The 25,922-nt window shown below is 48.5% G+C and overlaps 3 protein-coding genes across 6 annotated transcripts; all 3 read right to left on the bottom strand.

Annotated features, from left to right (window-relative positions):
* Window positions 1-251: 251 nt before the first annotated feature.
* On the bottom strand, window positions 252-1,359 carry LOC120752874 (placenta-specific gene 8 protein-like). Of its 2 annotated transcripts, XM_040064610.2 has the most exons (4): window positions 1,254-1,359; window positions 914-1,038; window positions 500-603; window positions 252-337 (listed from the first exon to the last, which is right to left on the bottom strand). In XM_040064610.2, coding segments are annotated over exons 1-4 (336 nt in total). In that variant the 3' UTR covers window positions 252-336. The 2 variants fall into 2 exon arrangements, with proteins under 2 accessions (XP_039920544.1, XP_039920543.1); XM_040064609.2 differs by lacking the exon at window positions 252-337 and having other exon boundaries at window positions 496-603.
* A 4,292-nt stretch (window positions 1,360-5,651) lies between these two features.
* On the bottom strand, window positions 5,652-8,967 carry LOC120752873 (placenta-specific gene 8 protein-like). 3 transcript variants are annotated; one of them, XM_040064608.2, is made up of 5 exons: window positions 8,807-8,967; window positions 7,034-7,162; window positions 6,773-6,897; window positions 6,070-6,173; window positions 5,652-5,803 (listed from the first exon to the last, which is right to left on the bottom strand). In XM_040064608.2, coding segments are annotated over exons 2-5 (345 nt in total). In that variant the 5' UTR covers window positions 7,149-7,162; window positions 8,807-8,967; the 3' UTR covers window positions 5,652-5,802. The 3 variants fall into 3 exon arrangements, with proteins under 3 accessions (XP_039920542.1, XP_039920539.1, XP_039920540.1); XM_040064605.2 differs by lacking the exon at window positions 5,652-5,803 and having other exon boundaries at window positions 6,066-6,173; XM_040064606.1 differs by lacking the exon at window positions 5,652-5,803 and having other exon boundaries at window positions 6,066-6,173; window positions 7,034-7,179; window positions 8,807-8,948.
* Window positions 8,968-17,301: 8,334 nt separating this feature from the next.
* COQ2 (coenzyme Q2, polyprenyltransferase) lies at window positions 17,302-24,794 on the bottom strand. The gene is made up of 7 exons (XM_040065763.1): window positions 24,569-24,794; window positions 24,313-24,479; window positions 21,812-21,933; window positions 21,496-21,581; window positions 20,277-20,410; window positions 19,636-19,824; window positions 17,302-17,829 (listed from the first exon to the last, which is right to left on the bottom strand). The coding sequence occupies exons 1-7, from the start codon at window positions 24,792-24,794 to the stop codon at window positions 17,674-17,676; spliced, it is 1,080 nt and encodes a 359-aa protein (XP_039921697.1). The 3' UTR covers window positions 17,302-17,673.
* Between the last annotated feature and the right edge of the window lie 1,128 nt (window positions 24,795-25,922).

Here is a 25,922-nt window from a genome sequence, read left to right as displayed (position 1 = left end):
TCTGGCTTTTGTTTATCTCCTCCTCACCAAATTTTGTGGTCTGGCCTCATTCCAGTGTGGGTGTGCAAGAGAAAGCCTCCTTTGCCTGAGAACCTCATCGTGCCTCTGGCCACACAGCCTAGGAAAGCACAGCACTGATTCTGATGCTGCAGGGAGACACAGAGACATAAATGACAACACACGGGAGGAAGACAATGCTTTTATTGCTGACTTTACTGCGGGGAGAGGGGATCGAGCACAGCGAAGGCAAACTCCTCACGGTGCATGTCCCCACATCCAGGGCAGCAGCAGCTCCTGCCTGCAGCGGCTCCACGGTGTGCACTGAAGATGGCAGCATCTGCAACGGGATGGGAGAGCAGGGTCACTCTTTCCTCAGCCATTACTGCTCCGGCACCGCAGCAGCCCGGTGTCTGGAGGTGTCAGAGGAAAGGGAGGCCCCGGGAAGTCCCCGGGTGCTGTGCGGCAGCGAGGCAAAGCAGCGCCAGCCCCGCCGGCTCACCAGAATATGCCCATCTCCCTCCTCCGCTTGATGTCTCTCTTCAGCTGGCAGAGCGAACACGGCGTGCACCACCAGGTAGCGCAGAAGTCTCCCAGGATGGAGCCCTGCGGAGCGCGGGACACGGCGTGAGTAACCCCTTCCCACGCCAAGCGTTTAGCCTTTCAGCCTCTCTGTTTTGTATGGTCGGCAGCCCCCGGCGGCTCAGCCGGGCCCCGCAGCACCCTGCTGCCCGTATCCAGCGAGCGCTGGGATGAAGCGGCGCTGGGATCGCCTCCAGCTCCCAGCGGTGAGGCAGAGGGGTCCCCGCCCGTGTCCTTCCCCTCGGGCACCGCTCTCGCCTTCCCCGAGCCCCCACCCCGCGCCCATCCCGCGGCTGTCGCCGCCGCTGGCACGGGCGCGGAGCCGCTCACGGACCGGGATGTTGTATCTGGTGCGGTACAGGGTCCTTATGGCCACGCTGCTCCCACACAGGCAGCACTCGTCCATGTCCCCGGCCACTTGGATGCTCAGGCAGCAGAGGCAGAACGTCCCACAGAGACCTGCGGGACAGCGGGAATGGGCTTGGCTGGGGGACAAACACGGGGGAAAGGTGGGAAAAGCCAGCTGTGGCTCTCGACATCAGGCGAGAGCCGCTCCGCCTCCAGCACCCAGAGGAGCGGGGTTTGCAGCGGCGGTAATGCTGCAGGGGGAGCGGGGTAAAACACCAGGAACACGGCAGGAGCAGCAGCGGGATGAGGGGCACGCGTGTACTCACACACGCCGCAGTCGGAGCAGCAGTCCATCAGCCCCGTCTGCCACTCCCCGCGCTGCTGGGCAGCCGAGAACTGGGGCTGGACCGTAATCACGGTTTGAGAGGCCATTGCCAGCACGGGGTCAGGTCTCTGCAGGCACTTGGTGGTCTGGAAAGAAAATCAGGGAGGATGCTGCAGGTGTTTCTGAAGTGGGTGAATTGCTCAGGCTGCTGCATTCAGAGAAAGAGCTCCCTGGGAAGTCCCCACTGCCCGGATAATGCCACCCTCACCTCAAACCGGGGGGCACAGCTCTGCCAGAAGCTGCCACTACCCGCTGAAACAAAGCCTCCCCCAAAACCAGTCTCCCACCAAAGGCAGCAGCACATCATCCCTTGCCTGTGCAAGTAAAACACCTCTGTGACAACAGAGGTCCCTCTGCTTCAGAACTGCAGTGCTTCAACACCTCAAACCTGTCTCCTCATCTCCAGGTCACCTTTCATTGCTGTCTGTGTAAAAATACGTAACATTGTCTGCATTTTGGGATAGTTCAGTTGGTTTGGGTTTTTGTGGAGGTGTGGTTTTTTTTTTTTTTTTTTGTGGGGTTTGTTTGTTTGTTTGTTTGTTTGTTTGTTTAATGATCACATTCTCCCAAAGTTACTACTGCTCAGTTCTAGGCTTCCCAGGCTCTCAGGAGTCACCTTAATCTTTGTTTTGTTCTGTGGGAATCTCAGCCTATTTGCTTCCCCCTCTCCCTTTCTTCTTCTCTTGCCTTCTTAGTATGCTTCAAGGCAGTGGGTTCTCCTTGTCTCTTTCCATCACCCAGTTCCTATCCCTCCTCCACCTGACTGTCTGTGCCAGCACCTCATCCTCCTCTTCCTCAGTCCTGGGGGGTCCCTCTCCATCCCATCCTTCCTCAGCAAGGGGCTGCATCCTCTGAGAGTAGGAAAGCTCCTGCTCCGCAGCACCACCCCCAAAATCACCTCACCAATGTAACAACACCACCTGCACCTGCACCTCCATCACTCCCTGCCACCCCTGTAAGGCACAGTGCCAGCTTCTGCCACTCTCACTTTTCTTTCTGGAGCTTTAATTAAAACAAACAAACAAAAAACCCAGAGGACTCTCCCACAGGAGGAGTCCCATGTAGACACACTCCCTGTGCCCTGTGCCCAAGCTCCGCACCACTTTGTTAAGCGCTCCAAGAGGATTGTTTTCACATCAGAATTGCACATTTACACCAAGTTAAGTATTAAACAACACAAGAAATGGGGTGGAACGATTACCATGCCCAGCACTCTGATGATGCCATTGAGCTGATTACACACATCAGAGTGGCACCAGCTGTGGCATTGCATTTGTACTAATGCCAGCAGGTGGCAAAGGGTTGATGGCGCTGCTGGCAGCTACTCCCCAGCATTTACAGACACATCCCAGCTGTCAGACACAGCCTGTTGCTGTAGGGCCACCCCTTGTTCCTGGCAGTCCCAAGAAGAGGAAGAAAGGATTGTTGAAACATGGTGTAAGCAGGAAGAAAGCTGGTGAAAATCTCCACAGGGTTTGCTCCTGACTTTTTGCAGCTTTCTGGCTGGGCTGTCCCTGTCTGAGACACCTGTGAGTGCATCAGGGGACAGTGTGCCCATTGTCCCTCTCTGGACACCTCCTGGCCCTGCCTTGGCCAGTTGTCCCTGTTTGTTCATCCACGAGATCCCAGGTAATTCCAGCCACCTCTGCAGCCAACCTAACACCTCGTGGCATGCCAAAACAGCAATCCCTTCCAGAAGCCGTGGCACTCAATGATTTAAGAAGCAAGAACCAGGAGGGGCAGGGGAGGAGGCAGATCATGGACAGGCTGTGCAGTGCCCAGCACGGGGCTCCCATGCAGCGACAGGGATGCCCAGCAGCAGGCAGGACCACAGAGACCACAGGGAGAAATGTGCACAGGAGCAACAGCAGCAGGAGAAATTTTAGGGGCAGGATCCCTCCAGTCAGGCTTCCTCACCCCTCCCCAGGTACGAGCACACCACATCCCTGCATGGGTGGAGGCTGCGGTGTGAAGCAGGCAGCAGCCTGGAGAAGCTTCTGCCACATGCTCACCTCCCGAGAGATGGCCCAGGCTCAGCACACCAAACATATCCCAGTTCTACAATTCACAGCCCGAGGGCATCACCAGCCTTGCTGGAATGACTGATGGGGACAAAAGGATCCTGAGGTGCATGCAACCACATTTCACCAACAGCCAAGGTCATGAAGCAGCACCCACAGGCACTGTAGGTGCACAAATGAGCAACACAGTGCAAAACCTGCTGTCCTCTTCCTCTGCTCCCCACATCTGTCAAGATGCCGTCAGCAGCACCCACCACGCTGTAGTTAACCCTGAAGCAGTTTTCCAGGAAGAAAACCTCACCTTTGTTTCCAGCCCTTCCCCTTGCCCAGCATCACCGCTTCAGCCAGGAGCAGTTTTCATACCACAACCAAAGCCAAGACGTGCCATACGTACTTTCCAAGCTGTCCTTGTCCCAGCAGGCAAGAGCCTTTTTCCTGGTTCTCATGCTTTATATGTGCTCTGGCAAATGACCTCTGCTCCCTCTGACTAACAGAGCAAATGCCAGCTTAGGTGCAGCTTTGCACAATGACAGCTTCCCTGCTGCGTTCCTGCTGCCCGACCTCGCCTTTCCCCATCCGGGCGTTCTCCAGGCCCAGAGCCCCGGTGGGAGAGGTTTCCAGAGAAGGGCAGTTTGCTCCCAGGCTGCTGGAGGTGCAGCACCTTTCCTCTGTCAAACCTGAGTATCTGCAAGAACCTCCCTGTGACTGCACTGGGTGACACGGGGGCGGCCTCTCTTGGGCTGAAAATGCCCTCCTCTGCATTGCCAGGGATCATCCAAAGGACCATCTGGGCCATCTGGGGTTTAAGGGGTGTGGATGCCGTCACACCCCCCCACCCTGCAGCACGGACGGAGCCGCTGCCTGCCATGTAAAAAGCTTTGTGGTGAAGGTGAAGGCAGAGTGGGGACAAAAACCCAATCATATTCTCCTTAAAGAATGAAGCTGGGAGATATTTGTGGAGATCAAAGGTCCTTTAGCATTCCTCTTGAGAGTGATGGAGAGAGGGTGGGTGCGACCTTCACCTTCTGGACAGGAATGCAGGGCTCACAGCCCAGTGCAGACAGATGGGCTGTGCGCCATGGCTTGAAAAGACAGGTATCTGCTAGGGAGGGGTGGGGCCTCTCTAGGAATGGGGAATTCCAATCCCTTCCCTCCAAGTTATTATAATTTAGAAGATTAAAGAGGCTTTTCAGGCAGAGCTGTGGGGAAAGGAATAACAGTTCCTTACTAGTAAGTGTAATAAGGCAAACAGACAACAACAACAACAGCAATAATAATAAACAGAACCAGAAGCTGGGGCAGTCTGATCCCTTGGGACCCCGAGAGCACCAAGCTGGAACAGTGGAAAACTCTCGGGCTGGTGGATGGAACAACGAGGGTCCCCAGCAGGCAGGGGGGAATGTCCCGGCAGGCAAGGGGGGGTGTCCCGGAAAAGTGAGCAGTGCTGAAGAAGCCACAACAGCTGGACGGGGCCGGCCCAGCTCCAGCAGGGCAGGCGAAGTGGCTCCGAATTCCTGGGCACACGAGCGGATGATGGATGGTGGTAGAATTCCCAGGACCGGACCCTCCGTTCACAGTGGACTCCTCAGGCAATAAGCAGCAGCCCAACCGTGCCTCTCCAATGCCGAGAGCAGGGAAAAAAGAAACTCAGCTCCCCCCAGCCCTGTCCTTTTCCCTCCCCCAAACTTCGTGTGATCGTCTCCCTCCCGGTCACGTCTTTTTGTGTTAATCAAGTACCCTCTGTTTCCTAGCAACTTATGGGGAAAAATACTTTAAGACAAAAAGGAACAAATCCAACCCCCAATATTATGTAATGCCATGCGGGAAGATGCCACTCTTTGTCCCTGGAGAGGACACAGATCACCCACGACCCAGCCAGGTGTTTTATTGCAGGTAGGGAGGAACTCATGCTTTCAGTCCATATAACTTCAACGTCGAGGTGAGCTGGTGCCAGGCAGCCCCAAATCCCCATGCCTTTCTATTCACAAAGGTGGCATGACCAGGAACCCTGGACAGCCACCGCAGCAGGGGCAATGCTGGATGGCCTGCAGAAGTCACTTGCCTGCAGGAAGAAATAGCTCTGCCATGCAGCAGTAGTCATTTTCCCAAATTTTTCCACTTGGATGAGCAACACTGACTCCTTCAATGTATTAAATATCCTTTCTAGAAGCTGATCCAATAACAAAATACTAGTGGAAATCTCTCTCTGCAGCAGGCACAGGGAAATCTCAGCTACACTGGGGGCTGCTGAGATGGATGGAGCAGGAGAAGGATGGGTGCTCTCAGGCAGTGACACGCAGAAGTGACATACACAGAGGTAGGAAGACAAACTCAAAACTTTATTTCTGCACTTAATAAGGGAAAATCAAATGCAATCAAGGCAAGCTCCACATGGTGCATTTCCTAACAGTCAGAGCAGCGGTGACTCCTGCTTGCAGCAGCTCCAAGGACATAGCCAGGATGGCAGCATCTGCAACAGGATGGGAAAGGAGTGTCAGGGACTGGGGCTGTGCCTCACCACACCCTGTGTGTGCCCCCAGTCCTTCCCCCTCCACCCTACACGAGGTCCCCAGCGACATTTTTCTTTAGGACAGGTCACTGCTGTCACCCACGGCCATTTCCCCACTGCAGCAAACTTTGTCAGGTGTTCAAGGTGTCGGCAGGAGAGGCTCTGGGAAGCTGCCTGGCTGCGTGTGACAGCAGCTTTATGGACCAGCACCAGCACCCCCAGCTTACCAGAATATGCCAAGCTCCCTCCTGCGGTTGATGTCTCTCTTAATTTGGCAAACAGAGCACACCGGGCACCACATGGTGACACAGAAGTCAGAGCAAATGGACCCCTGTTAGGGAGAAACAGGTTAGGGACAGGTTAGAAAACGTTAATCACATTCCAAGTCAAGTACTCTTTTTTTCCTCGGCAGGCCGCAGCATCCTGAGTAGAAAACACTGAAGCCCTGGGCTGGCAAACCCCGAGCACCACGAAAAAAGAAGGAAGGAGCCCATAGTGCAGGCTGCAGATAGCTACCCATCTTTTGACTTCTGAGGTGCAGACTGGGAAGAAAAATGCACACGGGAACAGACAATTTGGGCAAGGTGAACTCAAGCCCCCATTGTTCGCACTTGGGATGGCAGCAACCACCTCCCCTGCAGGAAGAAACACCCCCAGGTATCCACCTTTCTCCCAAACCTGATTATGGATCTTTATCCGTGTAACCGGCTTCACCTATTCTTCAGTCAGCCCACAGTTACCTCGAATCTTTCCCATCTTTCAAAGCTCAAAGGGGGACGCAGCAGCCGAGGTGGAAACGAATGGGGAAAAAAGGGGCGAGTGGAAATCACTGCTGCCCTGAGCCCCTCCCTCGAGTGCAGGGAGAGGGGCCTCGGGGGCACCCCGTCTTTCAGGCTGCAGCGGGGTGAGGGGGGCAGGCTCAGCACTGACCGGGATGTTGTATCTGGTGCGGTACAGGGTCCTCATGGCCACGCTGGTCCCACACAGGCAGCACTCGTTCATGTCCCCGGCCACCTGGCACGCCAGGCACGGGTAGCAGAACATCCCGCAGCAGACTGGCGGGAGAGAAACACGGCGCTGGCTGAGGCTGCGCCTGCCCGCCCGGCACCGGCCGAGCGGCGGGGAGAGCCGGGCCGCACAGCGGCTGCACGGCGGCAGGAAAGGCAAGGGCAGCGTGTGCCGGGCACTCACAGACGCCACAGTCGGTGCAGCAGTCCATCAGGCCCGTCTGCCACGTGCATCTCGAGACGGAGGGCAGGGCCGCGCCGTACTGCGGCTGGATGGTCACGACGGTGGGGACGGCCATTCCCAGGTCCTCTTCTGAAAGAGACAGGGGACTGGATAGTGGGTCACAAAGCTGTGGCCGGTCCGAACCTCCAACCGAACCGGTGGCTGCCACCCCTCAGCGGGCCGCTGCCTTTTGCCCAGCTCCCTAGCTGCCGCTGGAGGTGACAGAGCGTAACCGTATCTGGCCTGCATTTCTGTCTCCTCAAGGTTTTTGCACTATCTGCCATTTTATCCAGCCTTCAGAACAGCATCAGGTCACTGACGTTCCCCACTCCACCCCGTAAGGACTTTGCTAGCGCCTAGGCACGGCTCGTTCCCCTTGTGCCGAGCTGGGCTGGGCAGCGAACCCGGGCTAAAGGGAGTGACTCGGGCATTCCGCTTGTTGGACTCGGCGTATTTTATACAAGATGCCTTTGGCATGGGCACAGAGCACGTGGGAAGCGCCCGTGGACTCATTTCCTCATAGCAAAGCCAGTCTACGAAGCAGAGATACTATAGAAAACTCGTATCTCTGGTTTCTTTACACAGGGAGGCAGAAAGGCAGAATATCAGCGTCTGAATTGCCTCTCCTTGCCTTCCTGTGCTTAAGCAAGTAAGTAAACCTTGAAAGCCAGTAAGCAACAGGTCTGAAATAATAATGATGATGATGATAATAGTAAGACTAGCAACAAGAACAATTCCTCTCTGCTTCTAATTCCCTAGCCAAGCAAAAAAGCCCAAAATATTTCCAGGTAACAATTCTAAGACAGTTCGGGCTTGGGTGAGGTTCTAAGATAAACTGCCTGCTCACATTGGTTGAGACTTTTTTCCTGTAAGTCGGGTTGATTTATTTTATTTGTTAAAAACGGCAATTCCACAAAGGCAGACCCACCCCGCTGGGTGGTCGGGCTCCTCCCCCTCCTTCCCCTGTTGCTTCGGAGCTCAGAAACCAGAATAGAAACTGAAATGAGAGAGTGATGCTGGGGGAGGGGGAGCACCTTCTTTCTCCAGCCTTTGGGGAAACGCGTGTTTCTCCAGAAATCCCGCTCCCGGCTGCAGGTGGTATCAGGTGCGTGTCCAGAGGGAAGCGCAACGCCTCTGCCTACCCGCAGCTTCCCTCTGCCTGCCCGCAGCAGTGCCACCGACACTTGGTGAATCTCTCCACACTTTTACAAAGGCACAGTGTCCTCTGCACGAGTGTTATTCGCTTATTTTCTCCTCTCCTAGCTGCAAACAATAATGAAGAGTTTGAAGCATAGCTGCTCTTGGCCCCGACAGCACACCCCACCGAAGGGACAGGCAAGAACACGGGGAGACCAGGTATCAAAAGGCATCAATATCTGAGCTTCTGGTAGGGCAGCCCAGCTTAAACAGAGACTTAAGTACCAGGCAGATTCCTTCAACACATTTATGCAGTTGTGTTAGCATCAGAAAGCAGGAAGCACAGGTAAACCCTCCACAACCTAGCTTTTGTATGTGGCTTTTTAAAAGCCCCACACCCCCTCTTCCCCAAGTAGGATTTGCCAGACAGATTGATTTATATTTTGTGCTAAGCAGGAAAAAAAAAGAAAAAAAAAAGAAAAAAAAAGAAAAAAAAAAAGAAAAAAAAAAAAAAAAAAAATCCCTGCTTCGACAGCATTATCCCACTCTTCCCAGATTAACAAGTTACTAATATTTCCATGCTTTTAGAGAACTAACCTGGTGAGCAGCCTTGATCTGTGCAGGCTTCCTCTCCAGCCGAGACCCTACGAAAGGCTCCGGGCGAGATGAAACTACAGTCACTCCCTCGGATGTTCCTAGTAACAGCCAGCAGCAAGTACAATGGGTGGGAGGTAACCTGAACGGGGAAGTGAGGAGCTGTGCCCTGTCCTTCCAACCACAAACTTGAAACATGAAGAGCGCAGCCGTTTATTTTTCCTTTTTCCAGAGTTAGTTATTCTTAAAAAAACCCCAAAACAACAACAAAAAAACCAAACAAAGAAAGAAAAAAAAACCAACAACAACAACAACAAAACACACAAAAAAAACCCCACCCAAAAGTTTTCATGTTTATTTTCTTGTTCCCCTAACTTTGCCCACATGTTGTTGCTGTTCGGGGGAGCGCAGCTCTGAATGATGTGCTTTCATCAGGACAGACATTTAGGTTTTCATTTCTTAGAAAATACACTCCACGTGGAGGCTTTCCAAAAAATGAGGCTGATTCCCTAAGTGCTTGTCACAAGCCACTGTAGCCCAGCCACTGTAAAATTAACCGAGCACTTACCATACACGCATAAATTTCCCTTTATGAGATACTAATATTTACGGTTTCTGCACTAACGTGCCCCAAATATGTAACCACTCATGCCTTGTGCAAGTCATGACAGTTTTGGATGCACTTCCACATTTTGTGGAGAATCTGGGGCACAGGGACAGCACTTTCTTTTTCCCAGCAGGATGCACAGAGTGTGCAGAGATCCCAGAGAGGATCTGGGTGGCTGCTTTCTCAGGAGCAAGTTGAGTTCAGCGCATCCCACGGGAAGTGCTGAGGGTCAGATTCGCTTCTCTCTTGCCCTCATGAAGAAAGGGGAAAGGAGAAGTTCAGGCAGACCTTCAGTATGGCAGCTTCATCAACAGGCTGGGATTTAGGGTGCTTTAAGTGAAGCCTTTTTCCAGTACTGCCGCTGAGAAAACAGGGAGCCGTGCCTTGAAATGCTTCCCTTGGCTTCCAGCAGGTCCAAAGTTAAACTGTGTCTGCCCCAGCTTTACAGTGGGGCTGCCTGGCCACTCCCTGGTGGGATCATACACAGTTGGTGTTTTCTGCTAAGAACATTGCAAGAGGCTGTGGGAACTGAAGTTTTCAAAAAAATTGCAGAGCAGCAGATTCTCCCTAGAGGAGGAGATGCCTGATATCCCACCAGCTGGCTGGATGAGGCTCATAGCCTAGGAGTCTGCTGGGGAGGAGGGAAGCAGGGAGCCGAAATGCAGTCAGGTTTTTTAGGTGGTAAGAGGAAAAGGTTCCAGAGAGACCTCAGAGCATCTCCCAGTACCGAAAGGGAGCTACAAGAGAGCTGGAGAGGGACTATTCACAAGGGCATGTAGCGACAGGACAAGGGGAAATTGCTTTGAACTGAAGGAGGATAGGTTTAGATTATATTACAAAGAAATTCTTCATTGTTAGCGTGGTGAGGCACTGGCACAGGCTGCCCAGAGAAGCTGCCGATGCCTCATCCCTGGAAGTGTTCAAGGCCAGGTTGGATGGGGCTGCAAGTAACCTGGTCTAGTGAAAAGCATCGCTGCCCACAGCATGGGGGTTGAAAAGAGATGATCTTTAAAGTCCCTTCCAAACCAAGCCACTTGATTATTTCCAAGAAGATGATGGAAAGGTTCTGCTGAAATCAACACTCACCAATTTAACATGTACTAGAGTAAATGCAATACTGCTGAAGATTCAGGAGCACAGATTTTAAAAAAATCCCCCTTAACACCTTTTTGCTTTCTCTGCAAAGAGCAAATTACGGATTACGCAGTCTACCATTGTATTTCACGGAGCAGTTGCAACCAGAAACTCATTTATTCCGGTTTGGGCCGCTCACACGTAAATAAATGTTCGTGCCTGTTCTCTGAACCGCATGAAACAAGCCCAACCTTCAGCGTCAAACATGACCACAAATAAGCAAAGCCACCTTCCCCAGCACGCTGCCTCATGCTATTTACACAGACTAAGGTGTCTCGAGTGGTGAGAGGTGTGTTCATTCACAAAGGGTCCATGAATCCCATTGCTGTGCAGGTCAGGGGGTTGCCTGGCACAGGAAGGTGCCTGGGGCCTCTCTCCAAAGCTCTGGTCCCACCAGTCCTTTCCAGAGACAGAGAAACAGCCTTAGGGTTCTGTTTCAGGTATGGAGAAGGGCTTCTGAATCAGAAATGTCACCTTTTTTTCTAGATGTCTTCACGGCTTCAGTGGAAGAGCTTTGTTACCCACAAACCTTGCTTCCTTCCCACAGCTTGAAATGGCTCAGGCAAAAGGGAACCTCCTGCAACTGTAAAAACTGCAGGAGAATGGAGCTGAGTAAGTGCAAGAGGAAATTTTCACAGCCCCTACAAATAGAGCTGAGGCCCAGGTGCACATATCACCGAAGCTGAAGCCACTGCAGTGGGTACAAGCAGAGAGCTGCTCCCATGTCTGCGCATCCCTCACCTCTCCCACGCCAGGGACACGGTGTTACCCTGGTTTTTCTGAGGTTTCTTTGTTAGCCTTTTGATTTTCGTAAATGGAGTCAGATCTTTTAGTTACTGTAGAATATTAGAGCAGTTTTTTACCTTTCCCACAGAAGTAATATAAACAAATCCTTTGTTTTTCAATCTCTGTCCTTTGTTTGCATATTTCTAACCTGAAAACAATTGTAACTGACAATTCGTCTGGCCACTGAGGCTGAGGGGTGGAAACCCCAAAAAGCCAATCTTCTGCTAGACCAACAAATGTATAAAAAGTGAAAAAATAAACAAAGGGGTCTCTTCCTCTCTCGGCTTTCAGCTGTGAGCTGGGATTGGAAGGACCTCTGCCTTACGAAATCTCGTCTGCGTGTGACTGCTTTGTGTGTCTCTGTGACGGCACACAGCAGAGAGGGTCTGCTTGGGAGCTGAGCAGACAAAAAACGACGCTGTGGCTGGGAGCGTGCAGTGCTGTTTGGGCAAGGGGCCTGAACCCCCTGTGCCACAGGCGCCCAAACATAAACCCAGGTCCAGCACACAGCGTAGAGCTCACAAGCCAGGGCCAAGGGTACCACCAGCCTTGCTGCAGCTCTTAGCCACGGCTGGTCAGACCGAAACAGAAGCAGCAGAAGTGGCTTCCAATCCCTCTACAATGGCAGGCGAGTGCTGGCAATGGTTTGTCACAAGATGTTTCACGCATCTTGCGTGAGAAAGACATCACACATCCAGCTGAGCCTGGGGCTTGTTACATTTTCGTGCTTTCGGTGGTGCCACGCTTTCTCCAGCTCGCTCAGATTTACAGGATAATGCCCTCCGGGAATCAAGATTTATCTCCGGAGCTCACAAGGTAAAAAACAACTAAAGCAAAAATCAACAAATAAATCCTCTTGCAACAAACAGACCAGTCCAGCTAATACATTTTGTAGTCTGCCGCTTCATTAACTAACTCAAAAATTCACTGAGCTGCACCTGCACACAAGCAGAACTACCAGAGGGTGCAAGTATAGATCCTCCTGTCCCTGTCCCCATCACCAGAGAGTGGTGGGAAGCAGGAGAACCTCAGCAGTTCAGCTGCTCTTGGGTCACCTCCAGAGGCTTTCTGGACTAAGCTGACCCATGGCAAATTTCCAGCTTGGGCATATGCTCGGTGCCATTTCTATGGCAGTTTTACCCCAAGCTGACAGCTTTTGCCAGGACCGTGCAGGGGATGATGGATCTTCCCCTCTGCTGTCCCTTGTGTCTGGCACACGAGATGTCCTTGCTTCAACGCCTGAGCAGGAGCTGAGCGAACAGCCACACACGATGCATCATGAAGTTAACCCAGCATTAACCAAGGGACTGGCAGAAGGACATCCAATGCACTTTGCAACAGTATCTGACAGGTGAAAAGTATTTTTTTTTAGTGTATTGATGTTATTTAGCAGAATAAGCTGTACTGCGGATTTAAAAGGGCCTTTACTACCTAATAATAATAATGATGTTTTTTAAGACCGATGGGAAAAGGTATTGAGAGAGTTGAACCAGGAGAGACGACCTCCTCTTCAGAGGAGAGCTTTTGTTTTCCATGGCAGTCTCACGACCCAACATGCTCAGCCTGATGGAAGGGTAGGTTATAACCTGTGACAGAAGCTCCCTGGCTGTTTAACCTCCATTTTTCTGACTTAACATGGCATAAATAAATCAGCACTGAGCAGCTCAAATTCTTGAAGGCAATTTTTTACCTCCTGCTTCCCCTCTTGCCCCTTGTTTCTCAAGCAAAGCCTGAAGACAGCAGATACAACACTCGCTGCCTTTGCACCTGCCCCGTGTGGATGGTTTCCCTGTGTGCATGTCCCAAGATCTCAGAGGACCCCTGGCAGCACAGCAGCTCACGGCGGGGCTGAGAGACACGGGAAACACTGGGAGAACACTTCCCCTGTCCTACCCAGCACATGAGAAAAAAACCCACCAGCAGTGGCCCGGTAGAGCACATTCATCTGATAGAGACACAAGAAGGGAGGAAAGTCTGCAGGTGCCAGAGTCCTGCTTGGGGTTGAGCAACCAAATGTTTATCACCTGTCACCTGGGAGAGGAGGCATGCCCTGCACATCAGACCTTCAGCCTGTCCTTTACCCAGCCAAGAGCAACCTCAGCCCCACCAGCTCCAGGGACAACCTCTGCGCACACAGCCTTGGCTTTCTGCCCTGGGTTTTCCTCCCAAGGAGGAGGCAGGCAGGAAAATCCCACCCCTCGTCTAATGGATGAAGACAAAGTTGCACTTTACTGTGATCTGCCAAATCCTTCTTTTACTGCCTTGCTGCACTCGCTGTGCGGCGTCACGCATGCGGAACTGCGGGGAAAAAAAGAGATCACGCCAACTCTAAGCAAATAAATTCAAAGTGCCTTCCAGCAAATTCTTCAAGCACAACAGTAATGAGTGTTACAGTGTACATGACGTCTGTGCTTTCCTCCATTTTCCTCTCAAGCACTTTTATTTCCCTTTATACGTATTCCCTGAAAAAGTGGTTAATAGCATGACAGAATTTAGGGAAAATAAGTTCTGATGAAGCTGAAAAACTGTTTGACAAATATTTGGCAGTGCTGCAGCATGAGAGGCAACACAAAATGCACACAGGTTTTTTACTAAGCAGCCACCTAATGGTGCTGAAGTTTCTCCCCAAAGCAGTCCCCCGGTGTTATGTATGTGCCACTGCTTGCAAGGTTGGGCATTGAACATTGATTAATTTGAAGATAAAATTATTTCCCTTCAATATCAAATCACAGCAAAATGTTTATGTTGGAAAACACCTCTAAGATCGCTGCGTCCAACCATTAATGCAGCACTGCCATGTTCACCACCAAGTGCCTCAACCTCACACCTTTTGAACACTTCCAGGGACGGTGATCCCACCATTTCCCTGGGCAGCCTGTTCCAATGTGTGACCATTTCAGGCAGGGAATTTACAACCAGTCTAAACCACCCCTGGTGTAACTGGAGGCGTTTCCTCTCCTCCTTGTTATGACCAACACCCACCTGGCCACAAAGTCCTTTCAGGGAGGCGTAGAAAGTGAGATACTTTACATTCAGAGCTGAACTCTCTAAATGTTAGTGCAGGAAAAACATAAGGTCCTGTGGAAGGGGCTGGCCACTGTTTTCCCCCACTGTCCTTACAACTTGTTTAGGGCTTGGTTCTGTTCTTTAAGCAGCTGTACAGCTTATTTTATAGTAGGCACATTTTATTTACTTTATTTTGTATCAGGTATATTTCCTTGTTACCGCACCTGCCACAGACAAGAAGCTCTGCAATTTGGAGGAAGTGTATTTTGCAGGTGTAAGAATTCAGTGGTGGCTTTGGATTTTATTTTGCATTAGGATGGGAATTTCCACCTCAGAAATTACAGTTGTATTGTTAGAAGCATTGAACTTGGCATGAACGCTGTTTTTTTGCTGTTGGTTTTGTTTCGGTTTCTTTTAAGTGTATTAGACCTCTTTCTGCTTTGTTCAGAAAAAATCACTTCTGTAGTGATGTTAATTGACAGGAAGTGTTATTTTCGATGGGTTTTTTTTAAACACAATCATCCAGGAAAAGAAAAATGCTGTAAAACAAATGAAGTTTTTTGCTATTTTCTTTGTAGTTCTGGTACTGCGTTCAGCACACTGTGTTAAAACGGGGTCTGGCCTATTGCCTCCATCACAAAACGCAGGGAAGCATTGCAGGAGAATCAAAACCACTTCTTCAGTATACCAGGCACCTTCAGCTAGTACCTACACTTCTCATTACCCATGGCTGGCTAAGATACACATTTTTTCTTGGCAGCTTTGTTTTGAAGCTCAAACGGAGCCTCTCTCCTGGTATTTGCCCTGTGAGGTGCTTAGAAATCAGTTAATGGCCCTTTCCTAGGTTTTGCCAAAGTGGAAATAGAAAAGCAGTGCCTTTTTTTTTCCAGCTCATGTCACCAGAGGCTGGCTGGCGAGATGCCTGACCTCCTGTCCTGGTGTTGCCAGGCTCGCTGGCAGCCAGGCCGGCTGGCACGGGCACTCCGGCTGTTTGCACAGCGCAGCTCCTGCAGCACGTACTTGGGAACAGAGGGAGGGAAAACCCCGACCCCCTCCCATTAACGGCATCATATCTACCAAGAAATGCTAAGAGCAGAACCCAGGCAGAGTCTGCCTTGGCTGAACCCCCTCTGAGGAGCGTTCTCCCTGGGAAAGGGGAGTGTGAGATCTCCCGCGTGCCACTGGGCAAAGCAGGCTTCTAAAGCAAAGATCCAGCCCCACGCTGCAGGCTACCAATGCCTTGGCAACCTCTCCCTTTATCCCTGCAGGAGTAGCACCCTTGTTCCTATAGGGCTAGTCCCGGACAAAGAGCTGGCGTTGCTTTGATACACCCTTCTACAAAGTGCAACACAGGCAAGGGTTGGCGTTGGTACAGAGCTTTCTGTTTCACTGAGCAACTGGTAGCGGTTCACTTCGCCATTGTCAGGCACACTTGACCTTCCTGCTGCCGGAAAAAAGCATTTATCTCAGCATCCTGTGGAGGAATACTTGGAAAAGGAGGTGGACGAGAAAGGCAAGGTTTGATAGTGGAGAAGAAACTTCCAGAGGATGTTGTTTAGTTCTGCAAAACCACACTGATAAAAAGCTGATACTTAGAGGCAGGAGTATTTGAAAACTTTTTAAGAAACTGTATCCAATTACAGCAAGAGTGTCTTAGTGAAGATTTGGAATAGAATGCCTTGGGAATGGAGAGAGGAGATGCATATATACCTGCCAGCAGATCCAAACAGGAAGGTTTTAGTCAGGAAGCAGCTTGGCCCTTATCTCTTCTGCCATTTAAAAAATATTTAATTTCCTTGTATAAATCATAAAACTTTCAGGAATTTAATATCCTCAGTATTACAGCCTGGGACCTGAGTCTTTCTGTTTTTTTCAGGCAATGAACCTAAAAATACAGCTATGTCTTATCAGTGTAAGATGAAATTAGGATGAATTTGGAAAATTCCAACAAAAAACATGAAATGATTTTCAAGTTCCGGTCATGAGGACTGTTCTGAAACTTTAATTCATACTCTGTTTAGCGACACCTTTTTCCTCCTCTCATTTTAAGAGAAACACTTGTGAAAAGCAGTCATCAGACAAAGGGCCCCAGAAGGTTCAAAGGCACGAGAAAATGTGAGTTCTTCTCAAATCTGAGCTACTTAAAGGCACCTCAGTATGTTAAAAACAGATTGATAACTTTTGCCACCACCTCACTAAAGCAGCACTACTAGTACTGAGAAACCGACCCACACTAGTCACTTCACATGACTTTTTAATTACTAGTAAATGGCTAATAAACAAAGTTCAAGTTGGATGCACCAAGTTCTCCCTCTACAAAATGCAGCTATGTCACATAACTCATCAGAAGCTTACTGTTTTGCATTATTAAACTGCTTTTCCTCCACTTAATACTTTCTCCACTCCAGAAATATAAACCCTATTTAAGAACAACTTCTGCGTAATGGCCCTTTAGTTAGCCTGCACTTGCTATTTTTACTGTTTCTAGGCATCCTCCTAGAAACAAGATTTTCCTGTAAGACTACAAATAAAACCGGGAGGAGTAAATCAAAACAAGCCGGACTAAAAAATAAAAGTTAAAAAATGTCAACAGTTTGCATGACAAATTTGTAGCCCAGGGTCAACCACTGCTCACACACACTTGGCAACAGCTCCAGGCTGCTCTGTTTTTGTTTTCAGTCCTTAGAGTTCAAATCACTCTTGGCAAACAAGCTCAGCTCACTCTGTGCAGGCAACTTTGCAGAAGCCTGTGCTTTTCATGTGGAAAGCACCTGCTGCAGCAATCACTGCAAGAGCAGAAAATCTTCTCAAACACTTCTCTACTGACTCCTTATTGTGGACCTGACACACTCAAGGGTCCTGACTGCTCCTAGACATCCCAGGAGAAAAACAGTTATTGCAACTCTTCCATGCAGCAAGTTCCAACTCAAACTGAAAATTACCTTTGTAATAAACCAGACCATCAAACATGTACAGCCAGATTTTATTTACATCCAAAAATTACTTTGCATTTTTACCCGTGCTGTCACTAAGAGACACCTGCTTCAGATAAAATCTTGGGTTCACAGTAACCAGAGCTTGAGAGAAGTCTGCTGCTACTACACAGGACTCGCAGAGCAGCTTCACGTTTTGGAGCTTCTATGCAGATTGAAGTTATTCCCAGATAACCAAAACTTCATTGTAGAATTATCTCAATTGCATGATTTCAGAAACAAGAATGTTTCCACCAGCTTTTATAAATAAATAATATAAACCTGCTATATTTATATTAAAAGTGTTTTCCTTCTTACAATATTTACACTTCAGTTAGACTAAAATATCAGTATAGTGATTTCAACTATCTGTTCTCTGAAGGCTCTTCTACATTTTTGAAGTCTTTTTGTTTCCACAGATTTCCAAGCACAATCCCTAGGAAGAGCAGAATTCCTACAGTACGATTTGAAGCAAATTTTTTCCAACAGTCTTCAGGCTTGTCTATGTCCAAAGTGTAAATCTGCAAAAGCACAGTACAACATTAGAGGATTATTATTTTACAGACTCATAAATATCTGACACATCACATAATGACCTGCAACTTCAAAAAATTATTCTTAAGCTCTAAAGTCTACCCTTACCTCCACAAGAAACAGGAACATGCTGTGCTTGAAATTTCTTTTTGGATAACTGGCATCTGTGTTTGACAGATTTTTTTTCAACATACAGCAGAAAAGCCAAGGATCTCATATGAACATGATTCCCAGACCATCTCAGTGGAAGATTACATAAACAGCCCAGTTACTGGTGTGTCTGGTTTGATGTTTAAAAGTGCAAAAACATCTGGGCATGTAAATAAGTCTTTTTGAGATTTTCCTCAGTAGGTTGCCACCTAATTCTTCAATGTAACTTTAAATAAAATGAGCCCCCCACAACATGCACTTTTCCATCTCTGCTGCAAGGTGTTGTTTCGTGTCTCAGTAGAGACAAGGCACTGGAGACCCAGCAGTGAACCAGGGTAACTGGAAAGCACAGGCAAGTGTCAGGCCCTGCCTTGTCACATAGAGCTGGTTTCAGCCCGATTGCTCCTAGCCAAATTCATGCAATTTCCCGCCAAACAACAACCAGGACATCTGCAACAGCAGCCAGAAGCAAGACTTGGCTTACCCAGCATAGCAGCTCTCCGCCGTGAGTCACAACCAAAGTAAAAAACAAAACCAAAAACCCATAAAACCAACAGAAAAACCCCACAAGGTATAGCAAGAGCAAGTTTAGTGAAAAATATTCCCAAACCCGAAATTTGGTGCAAAAGTCTTGAGAACGATAACAAGAGGAAATGCTGTGAAAGGGTGAAAGGGTTGACAGAAAAGGAGCCCCTAAAACCTCAAACCTTGCACTTCAGCCTTTGAAAAAGATAAAACAGAAAGAGAGAAGTGAAACCTTCCCCAGGAAATCTGCTTCATTTGTGCTTGTAGAGAGACCCAGGGCTGGGTCCTGGTCCTGGTCAAATAAACAAAAACACTCTTCACAAGTTTCTAAAATATGATGTGATCCACACCCTTAAGAACCTGCCAGCTCCTCAGACACTGGGAACTTGAAACACTGAACTGACAAATTAAACTCAACAGCAGCCAAGCTATTCTTTTGGAAACAAAAGGAAAATGAAAGATATTATTCTTCTATTGGTGCACTTCTTGAGAGGGATATAATTTAACACCATTATGACCCAAATTCCTCTGCCTCAGGCAAAAATTCAGTGAATCACGGAAATCTATCTGCATCCTTTACTGACAAAGCTAAATTCTTTCTTTCGGTTATCCATAAAAACTTCCAAATGAATGCACCTACAAGACTGAACTGGATTGTTCTCTGCTATGAAGAGAACTCTTGAGAACTGTCAATTAACATAAAATTATAATATTGCCATCTGCTGTAATGTGTGCCAGACACTGCAAGAGCTGACTCAGAAGAGTCAACACCACTGTATTTTGCAGCACATTGAGGTGGATCTAGCAGCAGCTGCTGCTGCTGGCAGTGAGAGGAAAATCCCTTCCTTGAGATCCCAGCTTAATGTGTGGCACTTCTGCTGGTTAGGAACAGACCGAATCTCAGTGCTCCACTGTTTGTGGTCAGGACTGAAGGTCTCCTCAACCAAAACATCTACAAAAGGTACTTAAGTAAGACCAAGCTTATTGACCGAAGACTTTAGTGCACTTTACAGGAGCTGTTTTTCGTGGGCAGCTCATGAATTGATGGGGGTGGAAAAGCCCTCTGACTTCTCAGTAAGAACTTGCACGTGGAAAAAGTATAAATAAATCCATCAAACCTGGTGTGCCAGGTGAGCCCCTACGGCAGCCACAGCCGAGTAATACGGGAAGGTCTGGTTGCAGTTCATCCCTGCCACGCACAGACTCAGGAGCATGGCCAGGCTGAAGCCACTGAGCCACTGCTTCGTGTCCTCCTTGAACTGCAACGCCGTTGACTTCACACCGATCATGATGTCGTCCCTCTTATCCTGGAATGAAAGGATGAATTACCAGATGAAAATCCATAATCCAACGCCACTTCATTAGAAGAATAAAAACAGGGGGGACTTGCTTAAATTTCCAATGCTTCCTACTAGGAACCCAATTTAAGGGCAGTTGTAGGTCCCCACATTAAAATTCAAACTAGAAGCTTGGTCCTAGAGCTGCTTTAGCAGCCGAGAGTAAATACCAACGTCCAAGTCATTTACACACAGCAAAAGCATAAAAGCACAAAGGGCACTGTACTTCCATCTTTCCACCCGATTTGTAAAACCCTGGCAAACAGCAATAAAACATCGAAGGGCTGGGACTTCTTTGGTGTTGCTTCAGCACAGCTGAGGGTGAAGAACTGCAAGAGGTTAGTTCTGCTGTTCGACAATAGATATGTAAACGAAGCACACAAACCTTTGTGTTCAAACACAATGTCTCACTGTTACCCTACCTGATGTGCATAAATGGTGTCGTACACCAGCGTCCACATCACCCCAGCAAAGTACAAGGGCAAGCACACAGACCACTCACACGACCCTCTGATGGCAGACCAGCCAAGAAGGGCTCCCCAATTAAATGTAAGTCCTAAAAACATTAAGAGAATTAAAAAAAAAAAGAAGTTACAATAACGCCTGGAGCAATTAAATACGATTTATTTGAGAGTGTATCATATCAGCAGCTTTTTGTGTAATAAAACAACTCTATTTTTCTACCACTTATTTTCAGGCAGGTAATAAATATAAATAATTTGACATTAAATACTCTGGACGTGCAAGGAAAAATACATATGCTACACATTTTCCCCTAATTTGAATTTGACTTCATTAGTGTAGGGAAACATTTGCACAGAACTATTCCAGAATATTCAAACAACAGGTCTGAAGATAAAATGCTCAGATGTCAGTGTAACAAAAGATGTCAGCATAACTGGCTGAAAAACAGTACACAGCAGCCAACTACGGTACTTCTAGGCTGAAAATTACAAATTTGGTTAAAAAACCCCCCCGAAGACAGCTGGAATGTGAGAGCCAATAAACACAGGTATGTTTTAGTAGCTCAACCTAAAACACAAGCACCATCAGTATCTGTTCAGGAGTTGTTTTAGAAGCTGAAGACTGAAATGCTCTATAGACAAATCTGTATTTAAGAAGTGTTTTGAAATAATCACAAAACTATAGCTCATTCTCAAATAAAAAATATTTGTTTTCTCCCTACCCTTCTTCCTCCTATCACTCCAACAAAACAAAGAACTGATTTCAAGCAAAAAAACCCAAAAAACCAAAAACCCCCCAAAACCAAAAAAACACCCCACAAAACAAAACAAAAAAAACACAAAAAACCCCAAAACAAAAAGCCCAAAAACCACCCCCCCCAAACAACAAAAAACCCCAAACCAAAACAACCAAAACAAAACAACCAAAACCCACAAACAAACAAACAACCCAAACAAACCAAACAAAAAAAACCCCACAACAACAAACGCCACATCAACTATGATGCCTGTTATAAATTAAGAAGCTTGTGGCACAACAGAGCTTGGTCTGTAAGGTATTTCTATTTTGATGTAAAGTTATAAAAAGTCAGACTGCTAAAGCTGAAGTACTAATTCATAAAATACCCCCAAAACTAAAGCTGAAATAAAAAAATAGAAAATAATATTTCCATCTCACCCAAAACTAGCTGTGGCCAGTATGTTATTCTCTTCATCAGAGGGTAGGTGATCACAAGAGATAAAGAGGCTGCTCCCAGAATGATACTGTGAAAAGCACCAAGAGGATTATTGCTTGCCAGGCTAAAGATCAGTAGATGTAGTGCAGCACTGCAAGAGCTGTACACAGTACTGACCTAATTCTTTTCCTTTCAATTACAATTTCATGGCTAAAACCTCCTCCCTCCGACCCCAACACCTTTTCCACTCAAAATCTCTGTGCTTAACTCAGCACTCAGACCTAGACTTTAAAAACGAAAAGATAATTCATGCATCACCTGTAGTAATTCAGGCACAGAAGCACACAGAGTGCCAGGCTGAGCTGTCCTCCGAGAAAAACCAAGGACTGGAAAGTGGAGATATCTCCAGCTGCCAGGGGTCTGCTTGCTGTCCTTGCAACCTAAAAAATGGAAAGAATACTACAGGTACATCTGTAACTGATGGGCAATTTACAATGTTTGCTTCCTATTTTCTGAAGAGAAATGAAAGGGCCCTAATTCTGTTGTTTACTTCTGTTTCTCTCTAATGGCATTTTCAGAATCCCGTCCCATTGATGTGGAGTTAATAGCTGTAAAAGGCAATTAATTCAATCCCAGCTGGGATACAGTGGAGTTTAGAAACTCTGTCTGGAACAGGAAACCATACAAGGTAAACGGAAGAAAGAAATGAGTATCAGAAAAAAATTGAAATAAATGAATGGCGAGTTACTTGCCAAAGGTGACCAATGCCAAGTAAACCTCAAATGACTGAATTTCACCTCAATGTGAGGAAGAACTTCTCTACACTGAAGGTGGCAGAGCACTGGAACAAGTTGCCCATGGAGATTGTGGACTCTCCCTCTCTGGGGACATTCCAAACCCCAGCTGGGTGTGTTCCTGTGTCACCTGCTCCAGGTGACCCTGCCTTGGTAGGGGTTTGGACTGGATGATCTCCAGAGGTGCCTTTCAGCCCTAACAATTCCATGAAATGGTGTGTGTTGATGAAAATGGTGTCAAGTTTATTCAAATAGGTTCAAAATCCAGCTTTTTACAGACTATTATGTACATACAAACTACCTTGACTATGCTTGAATACTATGAATTTAAATAAACTCTTTTAGCTTGTTCTTCCCCCTGCCATCAGGTTATGTTAACATCAAATACTGCTTTTGGAGTTTAAACATGCAATTAACATGCCTGTGATCAATTCCACTGCACAGTGCAACCAAAAGTGGGACGTTTCACTTAAAGAAAACACCCCAAATAAACAGTAACACCCCAATCTACACCCCAAACCACTATCACCTATACCAGCCAACATCCTGCTGCCAACCTGGCCTCTATAGCACTTGTGTTGAAGGCAGCCTTTTAAGGTACCCCAGAAAAAGCTGTGACGGCAATTTTTAAAATTTTCCATCTGACCACATCACATGACCACATAATGCATAAATTTAATCATTGTATTGAAATTCCCTCTTACTTATCACGTCCCCCACATCAAATCTGTTTAGCATATGTAGTTGTTGACACCTTCCAAACCCTCAACCATCCAGAGCTGCCATAAACCCCACCCCATCCTGGTTCCCTGCCTTCCCAACAGCACAAACATAAGTGCCATACTAAGAACTTCACATACCGGATTGGCTCATTATTCTTTGTCTTGCAGGGTTCAAAACCCAAACCCCCAAACCACAGGAGCAATACAAGAACAAAAAACAGGAGGAACAAACAGTGACACACCACCAGGATGTTCCCCTCCAAGCCCGCACCTGCAGGTGTGCATTTCAAAATCTTTTGCTTATTTCCCTCTTCTGAACAAATGGGAGATGATAAAGGAAAAATACAACATAATAGATGGGGATTAGCTCAGGGTTGGGCATAGTACTCTGAACAACTGAAATTATCAACACAAGGAAACACTGCTCCTAAAATTAAGGAAAAAAAAAAGTCATTCTTGGATAGATTGTAACTAGCAAGCATAGCAAAAAAAGTGTCACTTGGTTTGCTCTGTCACGCAAAACAAGGTTGAGAAATCAACTTTTTCAAGAACTGCCTACAGATGACAAAAGCATGTACTTTATCTTACACAGAAGCGAGTATTCTAGAAGGCTTATTACAGTCCCAGACAGAGAAATGTTATAAGAAACAAAATTCTTTCTACTATTTATGGAGGGAATGAAGACAAATTAATTGCGTGCATCTCAGACAGAAACACGGAGGAATTCCTGAACCCAGAGCCTGCACTCAGCAAGGAATCACTGGTGATGTTCATGTACTTCAGTGCCTTCAGGATCCCTGGTGCTTGGCTGAGAAAAATCAGCATCTGCTAAGTGGAGTCTCCCTCCCTGGAGATATTCCAAACCCACTTGGATGCGTTCCTGTGTAACCTGCTCTTCATGAGCTGACCTTGCCAAGGGAGTTGAACTACATGATCTTCTGAGGTCCCTTCCAACCCTAAAAATTCTGTTGATTCTTTGATGATGGAGATGAGTGGGCTTGTGCTTGGTTCACTGAATGACAGAAGGGCTTGGGTTGGAAGGGGACCTTAAAAATCACCTCATTCCAGCCCCCGTGCTGAGCTGGCAGGGACACTTGTCACTAGACCAGGTTACTGGCAGCCTCATCCAACTTGGCCTTGAACGCTTCCAGGGATGGGCCACCTCTTCCGATGCCTCACCATCCTCAGAGCGAAGAGCTTTCTCCCACTACCCAACCTAAACCGACCCTTCCAGTTTGACGCCACGCCCCGTCGTCCTGTCGCTGCACGGCGGTGCCGGCAGCCTCGCCCCAGGGTCCTCTACCTGTCTGTCATAGTCGCGGTCCCACATGTCATTGATGGTGCAGCCGGCCCCTCGCATGAGCACGGCTCCCACGCCGAACAGGGACAGCGTGCGCCAGTCCGGGAGGCAGCCGGGCGCGGCCGCCAGCCCGATGCTCCACGTACACGGCAGGTACAGCAGCCACGTCCCTGCGGGGAGACAAAACCCGCGGGCGGGCTCAGCGGGGAACGGGAGGCCACGGGGGGCTCGGGGCCCCGACCCTCCCCGCCGCGCTCACCGGCGGGCTGGTGCAGCCGCATGAGCCGCAGGTAGGGCTGCAGCGGGGCCGGCGCGGCGCGCACCAGCTCGGCCGCCGAGAAGCTGCGCGGCCCCAGGGGCGCGGCGGGGCGGCGGAGCGGCGGCGGGACGGCGGCGGCGAGGGGCGGGCGGACGGCGCGGAGCCCGGGGGTGCCCCGCGCCCAAGGGGCGCTCCGGCACAGCCGCGCCAGCAGCGCCGCCGCCATCTTAGCGCCGCCCCGCTGCCGCCGGCCGGGGTCAGGCGGCGCCGCGCATGCGCCGCGCCCTCAGGCGCCCCGCGCCGGGGCTGGGGCGGGTCGGGGTGTGGGGCCGGGGTGTTGTGGGTGAAATCCTCGATCCCGAAACTTAATGTGATCGTTTGTACATGCGGGTCATCTCCAAGACTTTTCCTCACTGTGGGTGGTAAGAAAGAAAAAAAAAAAATCAGATTTCCCATGTGGTCGTTGTATCTCTTCTCCTGGCTGACTCAGTTCCCTCACCAGCTGTGTGAGGGGCTGAAATGCTGAGGGTTAATGACTCCAACAATCAGCGAGTTGCAAAAGCAGCAGCTGGCGCTTGGCTGAGGCTGGGTTTGCTCTCCCCAAGCTGGAGGGAAGGAGGAGAGCTTGGGGGATGTGTTGAGAAACCTCAGACGTGCATAAGAACAGCCCAGGTGGCCACAACAAACCCACCTTCGCTTAGCGACAGGGGAGGTACCTGGGCATTCCCATCTGAACCAGACTGTGTGTTAACTCATTGAACTTCATGTCTGAGACTCCCCCTAGGACATTAAATTTGAAGAATTAGGGATTTTTTGGAAAGTTAAGATAATAAGTTGCTGAAATAGCTGAAGTAGGTAGGCAAGCTTTGTTCACAGTTAACAGAAGCCGGATCTTAGATAAGATATCCCAGATTTAGTAACTCATTGCTTGTCAGCTTTATGTTTGTGTAGCTTGTAACGAAAAACAAAATGTGGTAAATAGGACATAAGATAGCTGCATATTTCCTGCTTAAAGGACCCTTTGAACACAGAAAACTATAAGTTCTACCAAGGAATCATTTGTTACGAATGCATTGAAAAGGTAGAAAGGTCAGGACGAGGAAGACTCATCTTACTTCCTCATTTTGGGTGACCCCTCCCCAGAAGAGACCCCCGACTCATTTTAGGAGACAAGTACGCATGCTTAATAGCCTTTTTGCCAATTAGCATACGAAGCGAGGAATGGGAGGTGACAGGGATATGAATACGTATTTGTATTTTGGGTATTCAACACTTTTGTAAATAAAAGGCTTTGTAATTACCTGTGAATTTCGCAGTGCGAATTAGGGAAATATCCCGCCGTGCTGCCCGGCCG

This window comes from Hirundo rustica, chromosome 5 (genome assembly GCF_015227805.2).
Source record: "Hirundo rustica isolate bHirRus1 chromosome 5, bHirRus1.pri.v3, whole genome shotgun sequence".
Classification (NCBI taxonomy): Eukaryota; Metazoa; Chordata; class Aves; order Passeriformes; family Hirundinidae; genus Hirundo; species Hirundo rustica.
Note: the sequence above shows the minus strand (reverse complement) of the source record. Positions and strands in the feature narration are given on the sequence as shown.